The sequence below is a fragment of the Spodoptera frugiperda genome, chromosome 25, assembly GCF_023101765.2.
Source record: "Spodoptera frugiperda isolate SF20-4 chromosome 25, AGI-APGP_CSIRO_Sfru_2.0, whole genome shotgun sequence".
Taxonomy (NCBI): Eukaryota; Metazoa; Arthropoda; class Insecta; order Lepidoptera; family Noctuidae; genus Spodoptera; species Spodoptera frugiperda.
In genome coordinates, this window is record NC_064236.1 from 6,729,886 (window position 1) to 6,750,142 (window position 20,257).

The 20,257-nt window shown below is 35.6% G+C and overlaps 1 protein-coding gene and 1 long non-coding RNA gene across 2 annotated transcripts; both read right to left on the reverse strand.

Moving 5' to 3' along the window:
- Positions 1-12,166: 12,166 nt before the first annotated feature.
- On the reverse strand, positions 12,167-12,664 carry LOC118273502 (uncharacterized). The gene is made up of 2 exons (XR_004783420.2): positions 12,517-12,664; positions 12,167-12,446 (listed from the first exon to the last, which is right to left on the reverse strand). It is a non-coding gene; the product is annotated as an uncharacterized LOC118273502 (long non-coding RNA).
- A 3,639-nt stretch (positions 12,665-16,303) lies between these two features.
- On the reverse strand, positions 16,304-17,326 carry LOC118264951 (lipase 3-like). The gene is made up of 2 exons (XM_050704570.1): positions 17,173-17,326; positions 16,304-17,022 (listed from the first exon to the last, which is right to left on the reverse strand). Exons 1-2 carry the CDS (start codon positions 17,324-17,326, stop codon positions 16,304-16,306), a joined length of 873 nt encoding a protein of 290 aa, XP_050560527.1.
- Between the last annotated feature and the right edge of the window lie 2,931 nt (positions 17,327-20,257).

The window sequence follows — 20,257 nt, forward strand, 5'->3', positions numbered from 1 at the left end:
ATATAGCACTAAAAATTAATGAATGCAAGCAACCTTCTTCTTAAAAACTTTCATACATAATATCGTCGTTACTGCTGATAAATACAATATTTTAAAGTGCCTGTATACGTAAGAAGCCTGAAGGAGAAAGTATAAAAATAACTTGAATGCAACGCTTATAAAATGAAGGCGATCGATATTGCGCGTGGGCTGCCTACGAAGGAGCTATTAGAATTTTCCAGTAAACTAGTTTCATTTTACAAGAGGTATATTAAAGGGAAATATACAATTAAAACTTCTGTTGTACGTAAACTTAGTTATTGTTATAATTTTATGTGCAATCAGAGTTTGTTAGAAATCTTGAAGTTGTCTACAATAGCGAGCACTTAGATAATGGAGGGAAGTCACAAAAAGTCGACTTGCTTGTCAACTCTTTTAAATTATAATGGTTTCTTTTAAAAATATAGGGACTGTTCGTACTTGGTAGTATTGCGTCTTTCGTTTCCAACGTCCATGGAAGCCATTCATACTAGCCACAACTTTGCCTCCAGACATTTATATAAAAGACCGTGGCAATTGTTTGTTCGCTTTTTTTTTCTTTGTTTTAAATTAAATTAGACTTTAAATGTCATTTTACAGAATTCTCACTTTATTGCGAAACGTGTTGTTTTAGGGTTAACCGTGTTTTTTCTGAGGGTCGGCTATTCCGTACATTCGACAATTATATTTTAAAAATTCTATTTCGTAAACTTATTTAGACTCTCACTCATCTTTTACTTATCATAGATACCTTTTAGGTTTTGATCTGTAAAAAAGAAGCCTTGAAATTAAAGTTTGAACGAACGAACAAGAATCGTCAACATAGCCCAAAGAATTCGCAAGCTGAAGTGTCAGTGGGCAGGGCATATAGCGCAGAGAACCGACATCCGCTGGGGCAGAAAGGTTCTCAAGTGGAGGCCGCGTACCGGCGCAGCGTAGGACGGACGTCATGATTAAGGTCGCAGGAAGCTGCTGGATGCTGGTCGCTTCCAACCGGCCTATCTAGGACTAATTGGGGGAGGTTTATGTCAAGCAGTGAATGTCTATAATGATGATGATTTATGATATAGGAATTTTTCAATCACATAAATAAATGTGAATTATAGCGAAAACGAGCAGTTACGTATTAAAATTTATACAATTACATCTCTGTCTTTTTGGACAAAAAAACGTAACATTTTGTCCTACACGTACAATAGTTTCGTAAATTAGTATGTTTCGTTCCGTGTTCGTATTCCATTCCATGTAAAAACGGAACAACAAACTTTCGCGTTATTCATTCAACGCTTGATCTCGCGGACATGCCGTTATTTGTCCTGTCGAAAGAACACACCTGTGTTTTGCGAACTACATCAGCTAGCTATTCGACTAGAAATCCGAGAATTCTCTCACAAAGTAAATACAATAATAATATCACAAAATATCTAACAGTAAACAAAGCTACCTAATTAGCACTAATTAAGTACACAAAATATAACTAAAGAATCAAATATCACAATAACGAAAATCATATTCAGTATATAATAATATTTTTACAAGGTATATTATTATTTCATAAATAAGGCTTAACATATACCTTTAATTAAAGGTCAACTCCTACAAGGACTGACCTGAGGGCAGGTAACTCGATATTAGCGAAACTCAATCATATAATAAACATTATTGTTGTTGAAATAGAAAATGGCAAACATGGTGACCTTCGGCGACGGAGTATATTGAGGACAAGGAAAATGGAACAAACGTTAGATGTTTATTTGTTGTTCCAATCAACCTGCAGTGCACTTGCACCGCGACCCTCGAGCCCCTAGAGCCGTGTCCTAGGGTTGTAACAATACAATAAGTACGCACACATCGCCCCGTGTAATGAATGCTATTGATCCACTGACCGATGCTTTAATCCCTGCCATATCCCCTCGCGGAAACATATTGCTTACAGCTGAGTCTAATAAAAAATAGCAAAGGGGAAACACGTTGCCCAATCTACAAGAGTAATAAATAAAAATGACATTTATATTCTTACTATTGTATTAATAAAGGTTTAATAAAAACCAATATAACCACGTTTAATATTATACGGATTATAGTAACATGATTAATTTTGTTGCTGCTTTGTGTTCTGTGTCTTAAGTATTTCGTTTATTTTAATAATATGAGATGTTGCTCGCTTTCGGTATCTAGACTGGACAAAAATGTTTGGATTGTTGTCGTTTGTCAAGACGGTCTGCAGGAAATACCTTTTTATTCGAAATTACTGCGAATCTGCAATGCTAAATACTTTGAACAATCCGAGCAGAAATAATATATACCTGTGTAGTTTATATTCAATTAAATCTCACAAAGTTCATTTTTAAATGTGTAGTGAAACATACCGTACTTACATGCCTTTGAATAAGATTTTCTTTTACCATGGACAGTTTACTCGTGGCGGTAAAAATAGGAAGAACGTCGTTCTATTTTCGTTCCTTCTCTCATATTACATTTAAAAAGAAGGATGTAAAGAATCCTGGGAAGGCAGCTTTGTGTGTGATCAAACTAACATGTACTCTGACAACAATGCTCTTTTTACCCGTCTTTTATAAAAGTTGATGTTTAACAAAACCTGGATTAAAACGCTGAAGGTGGAACAATGAATTTGTATAGACTTCAAACAGCATTGTGCCGTGTACGAAGCCTGCTGACGGTATTGATGTCCGTTCCGCGCTGAGGTGTATTTGCTTAATAATTTCAAATTTTCAATTTTTTGCCACAAACTTTCCTTTGTTAGCGGTGTGCAGAGCTTTGTAACTGCGATTTCCACGTGAACGTAATAGACAGTCAAACTGACGGGCATCATAGAATAAAAGTGCACAAAAACTAGTGTGTGTTTTAGTTTGTAACAAAAAACGGGTACTAGGAATTAGATTTAAAAGTTAGTTATTGTCAAACATACACAGTACACACCGTTACATTTTCCAGTTCCATTTTCTAATTTAAAAATTGCTTTTTCACGTACCCACGGTTGAATACTGTCGTATAAAAACGACATACCTTTTTAGAAAATGATTAAGTAAATTTTAAGATAAAATATATTATGACTTATCAAATAACACTTGTTGCGCGTTACACGAAAATAATTACATTATTTCAACTAACTTATTCATATTTCTAGCTTAGTAAAATGAGGATGGGAATAAAAAATAAATCATTTATAATTTGTAGTTTGATAAAATTCGGTGTCGCTGACGCCACGCGACGCCGCGCCGCGCCGTCTGTGGTACGATACAATATTATTTGTTCAATCATTGAAATGTGCCTCCCTCGGGCGGTGGCGGAGCAATACCTACTAATGTTTTATTTTGCAATAAAAACTGTGAATGCAGCTGCACCACATTAGTTATGCTGGTGTTAAACATGTTTTTTTTAACAGCCACTCGTAGGACGGCTCGCTCAACGTTTGCTACCTCTAATTAAATTATTGTGTTCACGTGTAGTTCTAGCCCGGTACCTCCCGTAAATTAACTAGTACGAAACCAGGTAAATTAACAAGTATACATATTACATGAGTTGCTTCGGATAACTTGAGGTGGATGGAGGGCTGAGACTATGAAATATTTATTTGGAGCCTTTGTGAAGTAATTAGGATGGCAATGCCCTTGCTAGCTTTAACCTAGTTTTAATCATTCTCGTTTATTAAACGAAAGTGTTTATGGGAACTTTAATATGGAGATTTAACTTATAACAACAAACAAACATTTTTATACTTTCCTTATGATTTCCTGTGTGAAAGGTATTTTATGAATATTGTGTGACAGTTTTCTAGAACATTGATCGACATTTAACTACATTTTTTTGGTGTTACAGTCATTTTACGTAATAAAATTCGCTACAGTTCCCCACAATAATATTAAAATGTATGTTTCAAGAAGATAAGAGAACTTGTTATAAGGTTTGTCAATATTTATCTATCGATCCCGAACCAATGGAAACAAAACAATGAGTGTATCAGCTGCCTATTAGATCGGTCGAATTGTAAAAGTCAACAGGGGGAGCCCTGTGCGGACAAATTGAATATAATCTTGTCACAGATAATGCATTATTGTTATTTTGCAAACCACCCCTAATATTTTTTTTTCGAGCAATATTTCTATTCTATGTGCCTGATACCAAATTGTAGATGATTTAAGTGGTGGGTTTCTGTTTTTATAATAAAAACGTAATTACGTATTTACGTCATTAGTTTCGCATATTAGGCGATAACACTGTCAAATCAAATCACTTTAATGCATACATAGTGTACAGTGTGGTCTACAATTGTATACAGTAATATATTCCAACTATGGGCCCTTTTGGGTACCGCAAAAGTACCGTACCTACCATTTATAGGTACCGTATGTATAATACTTATATAATATTTATTGACTATTGTATAATTTCATTTAATTTTAACTTTAATTTACTAGGGAATAATTTACCAACAACATATACAAGGCAGCAGGCATCAGCATTAAGCAGTTAATTCCAACAATAATTTCATTGAATTCCTCAATTAAAAAAAAAAAATCTTATTTTACTTTCACTTGTTTGCGATTTTTTGAGCGTTCCGTTTATACCCTGCAATCATTTGCAAAAAATAATGAAATTGAGGATGTTGTTATTGATGTCCTTAGTCCGTGAAATATTTTTGGTATCGTTTTTAGATATGACACCTAATTAAAAAAAGTTACTGTTATGGATGCTGCAATATATATATACAAAAAACAACTAACTAATTATTTCTAAAAGTGCTGAGATATATTGCAACAATCGTCCGAGCTCGCTCACTACCTACTGTTATAAAAACTCATTTTTGGTATCGTTTTTAGATATGACACCTAATTAAAAAAAGTTACTGTTATGGATGCTGCAATATCAATACAAAAAACAACTAACTAATTATTTCTAAAAGTGCTGAGATATATTGCTACAATTGTCCGAGCTCGCTCACTACCTACTGTTATAAAAACTCATTTTTGCTAGCTATTGAATTGGAAATATCGTGTTTGATGCAGTCAGAGCTACTCCAAGAACCAGTCAATCGGAGTAATTAGTTCATTGGCTTATTGCAGAAATTACTGCGAACTACAAACAATACAGAGTATCAAATTGAATATGAAATAACTCAAAAAATTCAGTAATTTGATTCTGCTAGTTGATACTCGTATTTTAATAATAAAATATTATGTTGAAGCATTTCTAGTAAACAATCCATCAAAAAACTTAACCAGATATCCGATACAACTGATTAAGTAATAATAGATTTTTGATTACATTTACTGATATCTAGTTATTTTTATTTATTAATGAAATGTTCGAAAATAATTAAATTATAACAGTTAACGATGAAATCAAATATTTATTAGCTATTTTATTATTATAAGCTAATAGTTTACATTAGCAGAGCTACAGAAATGTATATAGTATTTTCGAAGCCTTTTGTTTTCGCAGCTTCGTAGAATCTACAAGTTAAAATGAAATCCAATCCTAATGAAATCTAAAAAGCACTAACTTTACAATAGAAAAAAAATAGGTATACCTTGACAAAATTCCTGTCGTAACTAACCTTTACTTAAATACAAAAGTATTCTTGTTTTTTTTTATGTATAAGCCGGTAAACGAGCTCACGGATCACCTGATGGCAAGCAATCCCCGCCGCCCAAGGACACCCGAAACACCGGAGGCGTTACAAAAGCGTTGCTGGCTTTTTAAGTTTAAAAACTTAAGGGGTTGTTGAGGATTAGGAAGATTGGGGAGGGGGATTTTTGTGGCTGAAGACAGTTTGAAAGCTGAGAGTGAAATCACTCTCACGTATCAGTAAATACAATGCCAATTCTTAATACTATTTGGGTCAGCAGAAACAGTAGAATAGACTAGACTATCAAGTAGTAGTAGTAGAGTATCAAAAGTGTTTACCAATGCACTTACTTGAGTCATTGTAAAAGTGCCAGTCTATTGTAAACTCTAGAACCTTGCGGTAACTGAGAATTTCGGAAACCATCTAATTTACCTGTCTTTGTAACCTTAATAGAGCTAATAGCCAGAAAGCCACTCTCATGACCACTCGACCTAGTCTTTTGCCTTTCCCCTAAAGATATAAAGCTACAAAATCACCGCATATTTCAGTGGCTGATAAAAAAAGTTGGTATAAGTACGTCATGCATCATGTTTATCAATAAGAGTTTTACTTTATCGATCCGGTCCGGAACGGCACCGTCCCCTCTTTTTACTAAGTGTTATTATTTGATGCGGTAATGTAAACCATTGTGTGCAGGGAACTTTAAGGGATCGAGCCACCATTGTGATCCAAGTGGCGGGCGAAACGGCGAGGTTTTTTTTCGGATTATACCATTGGTTCGTGAAATAAGGATACAAAAATTGTATACAGCGTAAAAGTTAAGTGTGATGGAAAAGTTCGAGATTACTCGTAAAAATAATAAATATTTCATGGTGGTTAAGAATTTTGATATCGTTTCACTTGATTATTTATTCAATAAGATTATTAATCTTCTCCCGCCTTGAGCGAAACGAGAGGGAGTGTCAGACTCTTACTGACTAAAAACTACCCTGTTCGTACATTTCCTTTTCGAGGTGGAGCCCCGGTAACTCGTTAGGCAGTCCGCAGCTCCGGAAGATTATTAATTAATCTATGATCCTTTTATTACTTACCTAAAACAAATTATTAATATAGGTGAACAAATTCTATATTAAAATTCTAGCTCTGGAAAAATATTCGCTGTATTGAATTAACAATTACGTAATCGTCGTTCCAAAAATAATCATCACACTTTCATTGACTATTTTATTTTTTCAAAATATTTCCTAGTACATACTTACTTAAGGTCCTATGTCCCCTAGATGGGGCAGAGGGCGTCCACAGAGGTGCTCCATTTCGACTGGTCTTGAGCTTCTCGCTTCACCTTGTCATACCGATGGCCACCTCTTCTGCAAGTGCCGTACGTCGCCAGGTTTGCCGAGGACGACCACGCTTCCTTTGTTTATACATAGTTTATAGAAAAGTATATCAATAAAATCATTGAATATGTATTTCAAAATTCTCAGTAACTAATAGTATGTAATCTGGAATTTTAACTGAAGTTTAGCTATTGGGTCGTCCCTATTACAATTACGCGTGAGCTAGAGCTTAACCTGTTGGTTTAGTTTTAATTCCATTGTAAAATAGTGCATAAAATTATATTTTAAATCTGTAATTGTATTCGGAAAACAAAAAAAAACGAATTTATATGAATAAGAGTAGATGCATGCCGACTGTTAATTTAATTAACCCAACGGCATATTCCACGGCAAGAAAATAAAATGGAAAAGCTTAAAATAAGTAAAAACACTGCGGTTTATTTAATTACTATGTCGGTTCGCTGAAATTTCTTTTGACAGACATTTTGAGGTATGTCTTTAGTGATCGCGATGTTGGTTAAAAATATCTTTCGCACTTTATCTACTCGTGATTTTGATCAGCAAAATTGCAAAGCTTTTCATCTTTTACCATAAAAAAGAAATAGAAGTAGCACACAAACGATAGATGTTTGCCCGCAGAAACAAAAAAAAAACAGCATTTTAAAATAATCCACTAAGGACTTGTTTCATAATGTCTGGATAGCCTCTACGTATCATATAACTTTGAGAACGTAATTTGTATGCACTATCTGTCACTTAAGTTTATCGAGCACTTATAATATTATGAAGGTACAGGCGCGAAGAATTACGTGGTTTCGTTACATATCTTTGTAAATTGTTCGAAATGGTCTATGTAAAATTAGGTACACAAAATTACAAAATGGAAGCACATAAAGGCATCATTCATTCATTTATGTCCACTAGGTATAGGCACCTTTATTAGCATGCCACTGAAAAAGATTGCGCAGCCGATTGACCGAGAAGTCCTTATATTGTGGTAGCTTTAGTAATTTTCCTTAGTTACTCCAAGGAAAATTCTTTCTCCGCTCTTCCGCTCTCGCTGCTATGAGTGGAGCCACACTCGGACAGAATGCACGCAGGAGTGCGAATGAAGATTTTTTGTTGATGAATACACCCGATGTAAGCTATTTGAAATGTCAGATCAATGGAATGACGTCAGATATTCTTTTTATTTTTTAACCGTTCGTGTTCACGTTACTGTTGTTATTTTGGTGATTGTCTTGCGGTTTGATGATGGAAAGGACTAGGGAGGATCAATTTGTGCAATTCCCCTTACTACAATGTATTCATTTATTTCTGATCATTAGTCGTATTTCCCTTGAATCTATTTAAAACGTTTTCTAAGGAGCAATAAGGTGTTATAACTTTGCCTTTTAGATCTCTTCGGCATTCATGTCAAATGTCAATCGAAAAGTAACTTGATTTTATGGGTTTCTTCCTAATTCCTGAACAGTTTAATACTATAAATAATTGATATTGAAATCAATTTGTTCGTCTAAGTTATGTCGCTCAATCTTTTTCCACACGTCATACTGCAGGGCTGTTTACATTCATGGAAGAATGATCCTTTATCCTAGCGGCATACTTTCTGATTTCCATCGTTACTTGCTCTTTGTGTATTTCACCCTTTATGTCTTGTTAATAATGAACATCTCTATTGAATCGTTTATATCTCCAGTTCTTATTATCTATTGATGAATATTATGGCCTTGTGGCCTTGAAATAACAATACATTATGGGATAATCTGCTTATACCATACGTTTACGGGATTATCTAGGATCATTGTAAAATACGTTACCTTGCTACAGGCATACTACCATTCGCAATTTTTCTAGTTTTAAACCTAAAGATATGTAAGTTAAAGTGTGGGAGAGCCATGCTTCGCTCGAATGGGCCGGCTCGACCGGAGTGATATCACGGCCTCACAGAAAACCGACGTGAATGCTTGTTTTGTTTGTTTTCAATGCTTCCGTTGTGTTTCGTTGTTTGAGTGAGGTTACTGGAACCCGATTACCTTCCCAATTTTCTCAATTCCCGATTCTCCAACAACCGTTATATTTCTAACCCCTAAAAGACCGACAACGCACTTGTAATGCCATGGCCATCCACAGGCGGCGGCGATTGCTAACCATTAGGTGATCTGTCTACTCGTTTACCGGCTTATATCAAAAAATATAAAAAAAATAACCTAAGACTTAGAAACCTTGATATATATTTAGTTTACGTTTACTATTTCATTCAAACAGTTTGCCGTATAGAGTAAAAGCTAAATGCACTGTACCTAGTACATTCAAGATCATTATAATCCTGCAAATATAAGCAACGTGGGCTAGTAACTCACGAGTAACGTGTGGGCACAACAAAATTGTAGCAACAGTCTGCAAAGTTTCAAAAAAAAGTTTGTTTTGTGAAAAATATTTTAATTCCGTAGGTGACCATAAACATGGAGTTAATTGAATGTGTCTCCTGCGGCGTTGCTTAAATAAAACCTTGTCGTAGTACCATGTCATGTCCCACGGCAAACCACAGGGGACGTTATTCAGGTAACATTCAATATTTGTGGTCAGCCCTCGAAATTGTCACACTAAACTCGACCACAAGAACAGGGCGAGTAAGTTCATTTTTGTACTTTATCCAAGTGAAAATTAATGCTCATTTTCCGTTATAATAAATATCAGGTAACTGAAAGTGCAAGTTGCTTGGATTTAATTTAGGGTCCGCTAATGGGTTTTTGTGTCTTATGATCCATTTTATTAATACAATTCTTTAAAAAAGGGAAATATTTTCCTTTGACCAATGACCAAATGGTTGGGAGTGCTACTCGCTGTTGGGATTTTCATTTCAATTGACAACATTTCATATTTTTAACATGCATGTATTATTGTGTTATATAAAAGTAAATCGAAAACTAGGGCACCCATATTTTTTCATTTTTCGAAATTATGTACTTTTCATTCATAATTTCGAGTTTGAAATTCAGTGTATTCTAAAAAGACGTATGTGCCAAATTACGGTAGAATGGCGACAATACCTTTGCCTCACTTAGATCCGTAAAAAAACCTAGTAGATGTCAAATGTACTGTCACTGACAGCTTGTCCAGTGTTGCCAACTTAGTGGAGTTTCAGCGGGAAAATATTGGTTTCAGTGGCTAGTGTATATTTTAGTGGACTAGATTGTTTCAGTTAGTGGTAAGTTACAAATTAACCACTAACACTACTCGTAAAATGCTGTATGATTTCTAGTTAAAAATACTTAATTGATACACTTGTTGGCAAGATAATATTGCCTACTCAGAAGGTAAATATTTTTACGCACAATATTAAAGATTTTATAGTTATGAAATGCTATTTGGGGTACCGATTTGAAATTCACTTAACATCTATGAAACAGAAAGTACCACCGCCTGATCAGGAAACTTGAAACTCATGAAAACCAGAGTTCAGTATTTTAATTGCCCATCATACTTAGAGAACCCAATTTTTGGCTTCTGCGCAGGCAATAACAGAATCAAAACTTTTTGAAGCAGTCTGTCTAAAAAGTCAGTTTATATAAAGAATATTTTAAAATATATTATATTATGTAGATTAATCACAAAAATCTAATAATACAATTAAAATAAAACCCTTTTAAATAATGTGCGTAGTTATTGAAAGAGTAAAGGGGGCCATGGAAATGTTATTCATAATCCCTTTTTTTAGATTCTGTGATGATCTTGAGGAATTTTGGTGGTTTGAGAGGCCGCTAAGATTTAGTGGTTTCTGGTGGTTTTCACGGCCTCATTTGGTGGGCTGGTAAAAATAAAGTTAGCAACACTAAGCTTGTCAAACTCGTTGGCGCGCTTGTGTTTGTGTGATTTCAGATTTTGTTATTTGTGTTGTTATAATTATATGATTCCTAGTTGCCGATTGCAGAAACTGGCCGAAAGTTGACTATTTAATGCTATTGCAATATATGCACGAAAATGAATGCTACAATTTTGCAGAAATACGTAGTGTAGTAGTGTTGTTTTTGCTGGCTGGTACAAAACAATATTTTGGATCCTTCATTGGCGTATATGTTTCATGGAAATCCATTTTATTGACGAAATAATGTTAATCAACAGTTGTGAATAATAACAATAAGCAGTGTGTCGAAAATATTGTGTAAAATCAATTTCGATTTCGAATGTAAATAAAAGTTACAGCTTCAAGTGACATTAAACATTGACATTTGACACTTGATGTTTTCATCTGCAACCATGATTGCTAAGGCAAAGGTAACGACTGCATTCTGCCGTACCTATGACGTCATCACATGTTTTGTGATTTTAATTATTTTTCTCAGAAATAAAAAATAAAAAAAATATGACATAAATATATTTGGACTCAGGATACGAAAATAAAGAAATGGTATTTTTGTTTCCATGTCGTATCAGTTTTGAAATGTTGTCAATAGGGAAGATGCAATATTTTTATTTATGTTTTCATTGTAAAGCATTTCATGTAGAATAGACCACAAGTATATTAAAAATTAAAAAAAACCCTAATTTATTGCAAAAAATGCGTTTTGAAACTGACAGTTTAAATTTTCGCGCGGAAACGGACCTATAGTTCCGATGACGTCATACCTGTTTGTCGATGTCTGTCACTGTTCACTGTTTGTTACCGTCGCTGGCTTTTTTCAAAATTTCCTCTATTTTCAAGATATATTTTGATAAAACTAAAAATAGACATCCCATCAACATCTGGTTATTACAACAACAGCACCAAAAAAGCCGTATTGACTCATGTTTCGTGCCATTGTGTCCATCAATTTCAACCAAATTTCCTAATAAATTGTTTTTGACTAGGCCTTCTGATCCCAAACTGAGAAAAAAGTGGTTTCAAGCTGAAAATGTACAGACATTTTACCACCTGGAGCTTGTATCATGGCAGACAGAGGCTTCAAGCACATTTGCACAAGCAATTTCAGTTGATAAGACCACCTAGTGTTAGCAACACCAAGAAAAGTTCAAGAGATGATGTACTAAGGTCAAAGAAAATTGCAAGCCTGCGAATTCATATTGAAAGAGTGATCAGAAGACTGCGTGAGTTTGCTTTTTGAAGCCACATGCCTGTGTTTATCATTTCCTAATTCCCCATTTAGACTATAGTATAATCATTTGTTGTGCGCTTGTCAATTTGCAATCACCTTTAATTAAAATTGAATAAAAAAAAGTATTTAAAAAACAAAGTTTTATTTAAAATATCTACAAAATGGTTACAGAAAAAACATGTAATTAATATCTTTTAATTTTGGAAATACAGCATCTATCGAGAATTTCTTTGCAGCATTCATAACTTCATTTATAAAAGCATTGTATCGCTTTTATAAATGATTTTCTAGAAGCACATATAGATAATTTTGTCTTTTTCCAATAACATGTGATGGACGTTATCGGAGGCTCCTCAGATCTTCTGTGTAACCATAGCAATAGTGCAGCAGCATGCTTACACCCACCTGGAAATAGATTTTAGTCAAAATTATCCATGCTACAGATTAACTATTTAAAATAACCTGAAATGTTTACCTTCAGAAGCCGCACAATCTTCGCATTGGCAGGACTGAACCAAGCTTTGCGTTTCATTTATAATGGCTGTAACACGATAACCTTCTTTACGTATTTCATGCTCCGGCGTAACTCGACTTTTTACTATACATAATTCTCCATATCTTTTGATTTGAACATAGCCGATTGCGTTATCGCCATATTATTTCTACACTCGAAAACTCCGCACTTTCCATAAAAAAGTTACAACCATGTCTACGCTAACTTTTGGTAGATTCCTAGAATCTGCTTTGATAAACCCAGCTTCCATTTTTAGCCGATAAATGCAAAATAATTTTCGCTTAAAATGTTCACAACTCAAAGTTGTCAATAGTTGACATAGCAGGAGCAACGTCACTAAACACTGATTGGTGTTTTGAAATACGTTTCTTTACATGTAACTTTTTATTCATAATTTATGATAAAAATCAACATTAAATAAAATGAAAACCTTGCTGTGGCCCTTCTTTTATTCTTTTTTAGCATTTTAATAACAAAATTTTCATAAATATTATTTTTGCATCTTCCCTATTGTTGTGTGGTAATCTTATCAATACGATATGGAGTCGAAAAAGGATTTAGACGAATATGTATAGTTTGATTTACCGATGTTTGTACAAAAGTTGTGTGGCGAGGATTGTGATTATCAAAATTACATACCTACATGATTAAAAAATATTACGGCCCATTTCTTGGTAAGCAGTTTTCGTAGCATAAGCTTACAGCTCCAGAGGTGAGTTAGTCGCCGACCATGTAGAAAACTGTTTAATTGCGGTATCGTTTCCAGCTACATATAAAGGAACCCCGAAAATGATAACGTAACGTCGCTTGTCGTCGTCGTTTTGTCTTCAAAACTCTTTTGAAAGTGATCGTTTGAAATGATGGTGGTGTGGCGACACTGACAAGTGACAGATGACAGATGACAGAAGTCGCACATAGATTATCGACGAGCAAATCAATGGATGGCGTCACAAATATCCTGCATCGCACATATGAAGTTTACATGCGAATTAACACGGATAGAAAATCCCAACGAACAACAGTTGGGCAGAAAGCCCGCCAGGCATGATCACCTCGCCTGGTCGGAGGATCCTCCTTTGCTTAGGGAACTTTACTCTCTGTTCCCTAAAGTGGTTTTTTTATGGAAGACGCCGTTAAACGTATCACCTGATGGTAAGCAATTGTCACCGCCCATGAACACCTGAAACACCAGAGGCGTTACAAGTGCAATGCCAGCCTTTTGGGGGTTAGGAATTGATGGGTTTTTGGGGAATTGGGGTTTGGAAAGAATAGGAAGAGTGGTAATTGGACCTCCGGTAACATTAAACATACAACGAAATACAACGCAAGCGTTGTTTCACGTCGGTTTGCTATGAGGCCGTGGTATCACTCCGGTCGAGCCGGCCATGCCGTAGCATTCGTGCCGTAGCATGGCTTTCCCAAACTCAACCGAAGTAGGTTCTACTACCGTATCAAAAGGGTTTGTGAATAAAAATAACGAGTATATTCAAATTCAATCTATTTATTTCCTAACACGTAACCAATCCCTTAGTTACCCAATATTTACGAGCGTAATAAAATAAAAGAATTAATAATCATACACATATCTACATACATTCATACATTGTACATCTGTTTTACAAAATTTGTCTTCACAATAATAATTCCTAATTCCAGTTTGTTTAGTTCTCGCCAAGAAGTTATTTGCACAACACACATAATATTTACTAACAGTATAGAACTTAAAAACCAATCTTAGTCCTAAACCTTTGGATTAGGATCGATTGTTGACATTTGTTGTATGGAGTTTCTATCAAAAATTTAGATCGATAGAGAGATGTTGGATCCCTAATCCTTTACTACTATAGGCTAACCGCCCTATTGCTAGCAATACACGTATAACTCAGTTTAATTTGCTGGTTTTCCTGGCCAATTTCTTTTAACACAGTGATCTGTCTGCTCCAATACAAAAAAGAGATGAGCATTAAAAACACTTTCTAAATTCATAATGCAAAGATACAAATTGTAAAGGACACAGTAAAGCCTCATACTAGATGTAGAACAAGACAATCGATAATAAATACTATTGCAATAAATAACACATGTACAGAAATGTTTCGAAGGGAAAATAGTATGCACTGTGAAACTAGAAAACCGTTACGAGAACCGGGTAACAAAGCGAGCAATGTTATGCACGCGTCTCTGCGGGCATCGACCACCGAGTCCATGATTTCCCCAGCGGCCGATTCACGCCGCAGATCGTAAACGCGGCGTCATCCAACTGTCGCGCATACAACGTGATCAACACTTGAAAACGTCCTCTTAATTACTGCTTTTTCGGCAATTTATATCATATTTTAAAGGCTACTTGTAAATTTGGAACTTTTAAGATATTTACTTAAATGTGCCTATACAATTGTAATGTAATTTATACGACACGCAGAACTATACAGGCACTGGCTACATTGTTAGATGCAGTCACATTTATACAAGTTAATTATTTACAAGTTTCCTATTGGGCGTACCGTAATGTTTTATATCTCATAACCTTCCTTGACAAATAGACTATCCTAAACAAATATTTTTCAATTGGAACTAGAACTTCCGGAGATAACCGCATTAAAACAAATAATGATTTCCATAACACAAATTATATGTATAGTAAAGATGCAGGAATTAACGTACACTGTAAATCTACATTTAAAAAATACAATAAATATCCTCAATAAATGCATATAACAGTCATATGCTTAATCATAAAAGTACTGCATATAAACAGTGAGTGAACTCATCTAAATGTATTAAAAATTTAACAAAAAACAAGAACGCGTCTAATGTGACCAAGGATTGTACAAGTACGTACTTGCAAGGCTCAAAAGTAACTTGCATACCCGTATGAGTAGCTCGCATATCGGAAAAGCCCTATTAAAACTTGAAAACTGTACGTTATACTTGATACATGTGTATATCTATCATTTGTATCACTTTATCCATCACATTGCCAATGCATATTTAAATGGGCCCTTTAGTTATTTAGACGCCTTTCAAGGGGTTCACGCAAGTTTGCCCTCTTAGTGACGAGAGGGGCTCACCTGCTTATAGATATCTCTAGGGACGCTAACATAAGCCCGTCTCAGTCTCCAGCTCTTGGAGCCCTTTCACTAATATCGTAATATCGTATGTAGATGACTATTAAAAATATATGAATAAACCTTAATACTGCTTATACAAACGGCTGAAGAATTGTGTATTTATTTAAAGAACGTACGTACGGAATAATTGTGTTTTAACTAAAGCTTTTTCCTTCTACGTTCCTATAGAGCTAGGGCCAGCACCAGTATTTACTATGTCAGCTTCATCAAGTTGTGTCGTATTATAGAATACATAGAACAATTTCCTCAATACTCGCTTCAGTAGGTAATGAAATACCGAGACAAATGTCAACTTCGATTAAAAATAAGAAAGTTGTTAGGACATTACTAAAAAATACAAAGTAATAATGATCACCACAAAAATTCTTAAAAAAAAACACTTTTACCGAATAAAATAAATTTTAAAAAGTACAAAAAATTGTTATGCCTCATGTGCTATTACTTACTTGCTTACAATTTCACAAAGATGAATGTATAATTATGTACATTATTTATTACTCATTGGTATACGTATGTATAAACGTATTTGAAAAATAAAAGCCGAACATCACGTTTCGATAAAAATATAATATGTGTTGTGAGATCATTCCCTTCAAATCATTACCATTGTATTCATATCATTCGAAAAAGCCGTCCTTTTTGCTGTCTGTTATTTTATCTAATAATGGTAGAATGAAATTGAAGACTAGATCTGGTGCATCAGGCGACCAAACAAAATCGTAGTGTCCAAAATTGTCCGCTTTCACCACATGATGCACGTTCACATTTGGCAGGAGGGGTAAAATTGTTTTAATGTCCGACACAGTCGCCAGCCAGTCCGAAGGAGAACTGAACAACGCCAGTGGCAAGGTTACTTTTTTCAAATTATATATTTCGGGAGTCCCATTCTTATACTTTCGCACGTTATTTGCAGCTCCATAATCAAACATTTGAAAGAATCCGGTCTTCGCCAACTGCACGAAATGAATTATTGTTTTCGCTGATGTTCCGCTCGGAGTATGATTCATAACGTCTTCCATGAGCTTCGGTTCCAACAATGGACTGCCACCATTCACTAGTAGTAGCATAGGATTTTCACATGATTTTTTGTCTCCTTTACAATATCTCTTAACAATTTGTTCCGGAAATGTTTCTGAGTTCATAAATTCAGTCTGACCCAAGAAGTTCAGGGAATTGTAACCATTTGTGCTATAAAAATTTGCTAGTAGTCTCATCGGACCTTTTACATGGTACATAAATGCTAATGGTGCTAGTAGGATCCCTGATCTTAACACATCATTGTATTCTGGTGATGTTGTCAAAAGAACTAGAAGTGCGGTGGCTCCCATAGAATGACCTATGAAGTTTAACTCTGCTTTATTAGTAATTTCGCTAATATATTTAAAAGCTGCGGGTAAATCATACACACCCATTTCATGCCACGAAAAATCCCAAAATTCTAATCTTTCAGAGCTTTTCCCTGTATGTGTTTTTGAGTATTTGTTACCTCGTGCATTTAGCAGCCACACATCGTATCCACCATCACTTAATAAATAGGGCAGTGCTCTTCTTTCACCAAGAAGCAGCCAATCTTCTGAGCTTCCAAGTATACCGTGATGCAAGATGACCGCGCGGTCGTAACGCTTATCGAGGTCACGCATTATTCGATGCATAGTTATCATATAACCATCCACTGTTAGAACGGTGTGTGATTCTGATTTAAATCCATGTGCAATTATTAAATGTTCAGCAGAGAATTCAGCTTGAGTGTCGAAAGTACCATTCCTCTTATCTGAAGAATTTGCCACTATTTTCATATATTCTGGTTCGTGTATTACCGTCTTCGTTACCGCCACCGGTTTTTGCACATAATGATAATGCTGCTGCTGTTGATGTTGGCTAGTTTTTCCTCTGCCCAATACTTCGAAAAATGCCTGAAAAGCAGTCTTCATGCGTTTCTTCTTTTCTTCAATTCTACTACTGACATAGTTCGTGATTCCACCGAAAAATAGATTCAGGGGAGCAAAAACTCCGTTGCTCGATCTTAATTCCCTTAGGTGTGTAGTTTCGCTTTCTATAGCACGAGTAACATTTATATTTGATCCGATGCTTAATAAAACAACACACAATAACAAGTGTCTATACATTTGGACAACCACGCGCGTACAACACATCCGAATGAACCGGTGCCGCGTACTGTTCAACTAGAAGTGAAATTGTTTGAAGCATGGTACAGAAAACCCTATGCCTCAACAACAATAATGTTTACGTAAACTATTGTATTCTAGCACTTGAAACAATAATCATCTCATTTTTTTTTTTAAATATAAATGGCGGTCCCAGTTAGACAAACAAGTCTATTCAGCATCCTGTTTAGAAAAACAATAGAGAAAAGAAAGAAAAGTCAGGGTTTTGAAAGAGAGTCATCACTCAGTTGAAAACAATAATGCATTCAATATTATACTGACAATAGGTTTGTATGTCGTGATGGCAAGGAGGTTAAGATGCCCGCTTGTCATGTATGAGGGTGCGGCTTCGGAACCAATGTGACAATAATATTACCAATGTGACATTCTCCTAGTTATTTGTACTTTCAAAAATTATTTGGATATCACACCACTGATTGCCTTGTTGGTCGAGTGGTCGCAAGTGCGACTACTGGACAAGTCTCGGGTTCGATTCTAGAGTCCGTACAAAGTATTATTGTGTTTTTTCGGTTTTTCGAAAAATTTTCAATATTAGCACGGCGTCTGAAATTGTGTCCATTATATGCCAATAGGCTAACCCCTATTACAAGGGACTTATAACAGAAATAGTGAAGTGGTGTATATTGTATAGCGGCAATTACGTGCCGTAATCTGTATCTCTGTCTACTTCTTCGGGGATAAAAGGCGTGACATTATGATATGACTACACCAGGGACATATGTCGAAAGAGAAACATCGTGAAGAAACCTGGACTTATAATTTCTAATTATAAGTTTGAAATTGCCGACCCGCCTAGAGCATTCATGCTGATTAAAACTCAAATCACTCATTTCAATGCAAAAATGGCGTAATTCAGTTTTAGTAAAATCAATTGGGTCGTTGTCGATAAATAGCCATCTTCACGTTTTGATTTTTAAGAAGTCATTGTTATACCAAATTAATGAGTGAAAACTTATCTGCATGCGAAGTGGCCTTTGTTCAAGTGGACATTGGTGATTGCACTTGCCAATTTTGAGAACGACTGTTAACTTTAATAAGAATTATAAATCATTTTGGATGTCACAGCCCAATCTAGCACAATATTACCAACAGGCTCTTTACAAGTGGCAGAAAGTTCTTTTATTATGGAATACATAAAAAAAGAACTTTACATAAACAAGCAGACGTATCATCTGATGATGATGATCGCTGCCGTCCATGGACACTTAGAACACCAGGGGCGTTACAAGTGCGTTGCTGGCATTTAAGGGTTGCGGGGGAATCGAGGATTGGGACGGGGGCCTCTGGTAACCTCACTCACACAACGCAAGCGTTGTTTCACGTCGGTTTTCCGTTAGGTCGTGATATCACTTTTTTATGAAACACGCCGGTAACCGAGCATTAGTATCACCTGATGGTAAGTAATCGCCGCCGCCCATGGGTACTTAAAACACTAGAGGCGTTACATGTGTGTTGCCGGCTTTTTAGGGGTTAGGAATTTAAGGGTTGTTGGGGAATCAGGGATTGGGAATATTGGGAAGTGGGGAATTGGGCCTCCGGTAACCTCACACAACAAAACGCAACGCAAGCGTTGTTTTACGTCGGTTTTCAGTGAGGCCGTGGTATCACTCCGGTCGAGCCGGCCCATTCGAGCCGAAGCATGGCTTTCCCACACTTAATGGTGTTATAGTGGGCGGCGGCGTTTGCTTACCATCAGGTGATACGTCAGCTCGTTTAACGGCGTGTTCCCTAAAAAACTCCATCATTCCAAATGATCACCTTCTGGCATGGTCAGCAACATACTCCTTATGATTATTATGTTACGCGAGTAATCTGATAAGCTTACTCACATAACTGTTTGACGAGAAATTCGACTAGATTCAAGCTATGTAGCCGAGTTCCTCGCCAAACAGTTGCGTGAGTAAACCCATAACATAATAATTAATTCAGTATGTCTCACGAAAGTTATTTAATTAAATTAAACTCCTGATGCTTTTGGTGTTACATGCGTTCTTACTGCACATTGCTTACTGTCAGGCGGCCAATATGCAATGTTTGCCATTAAAAGTAGCTGAAATAAAATCTCTATAATTTTATATCAGAGGCATCTATGTCATTTTATTATCATGGAGCCTAAAATTCCGTCATAGAAGTAATGATACAGAAAACATTATTCTTTATTATTCATTACTCAAAACATCCTTAAGTTGTCATTTAAATATTTATCTTTTAATTGATCCCTGAAAACCACCGATGAGTAAATACACTCTAATGCAACACGGTGCTAATTATAAGACATTAGGCTAAATTATGATCTAACGGCGCGAACAGATAACCACTAGATACACAATGGTATCGGCAATCATCGACACAAACAAACAAACATCAATTCACGCGGAATTTAAT

What these genes read in the sequence shown, in the direction of transcription:
- LOC118264951 (XM_050704570.1), bottom strand. Translation starts at nt 17,326, where the DNA reads ATGCGTGACCTCGATAAGCGTTACGACCGCGCGGTCATCTTGCATCAC. An exon ending in GTGGCTGCTAAATGCACGAG is followed by an intron (nt 17,023 to 17,172) that starts GTAACAAATACT and finishes TAAACTTCATAG; the next exon opens with GTCATTCTATGGGAGCCACC.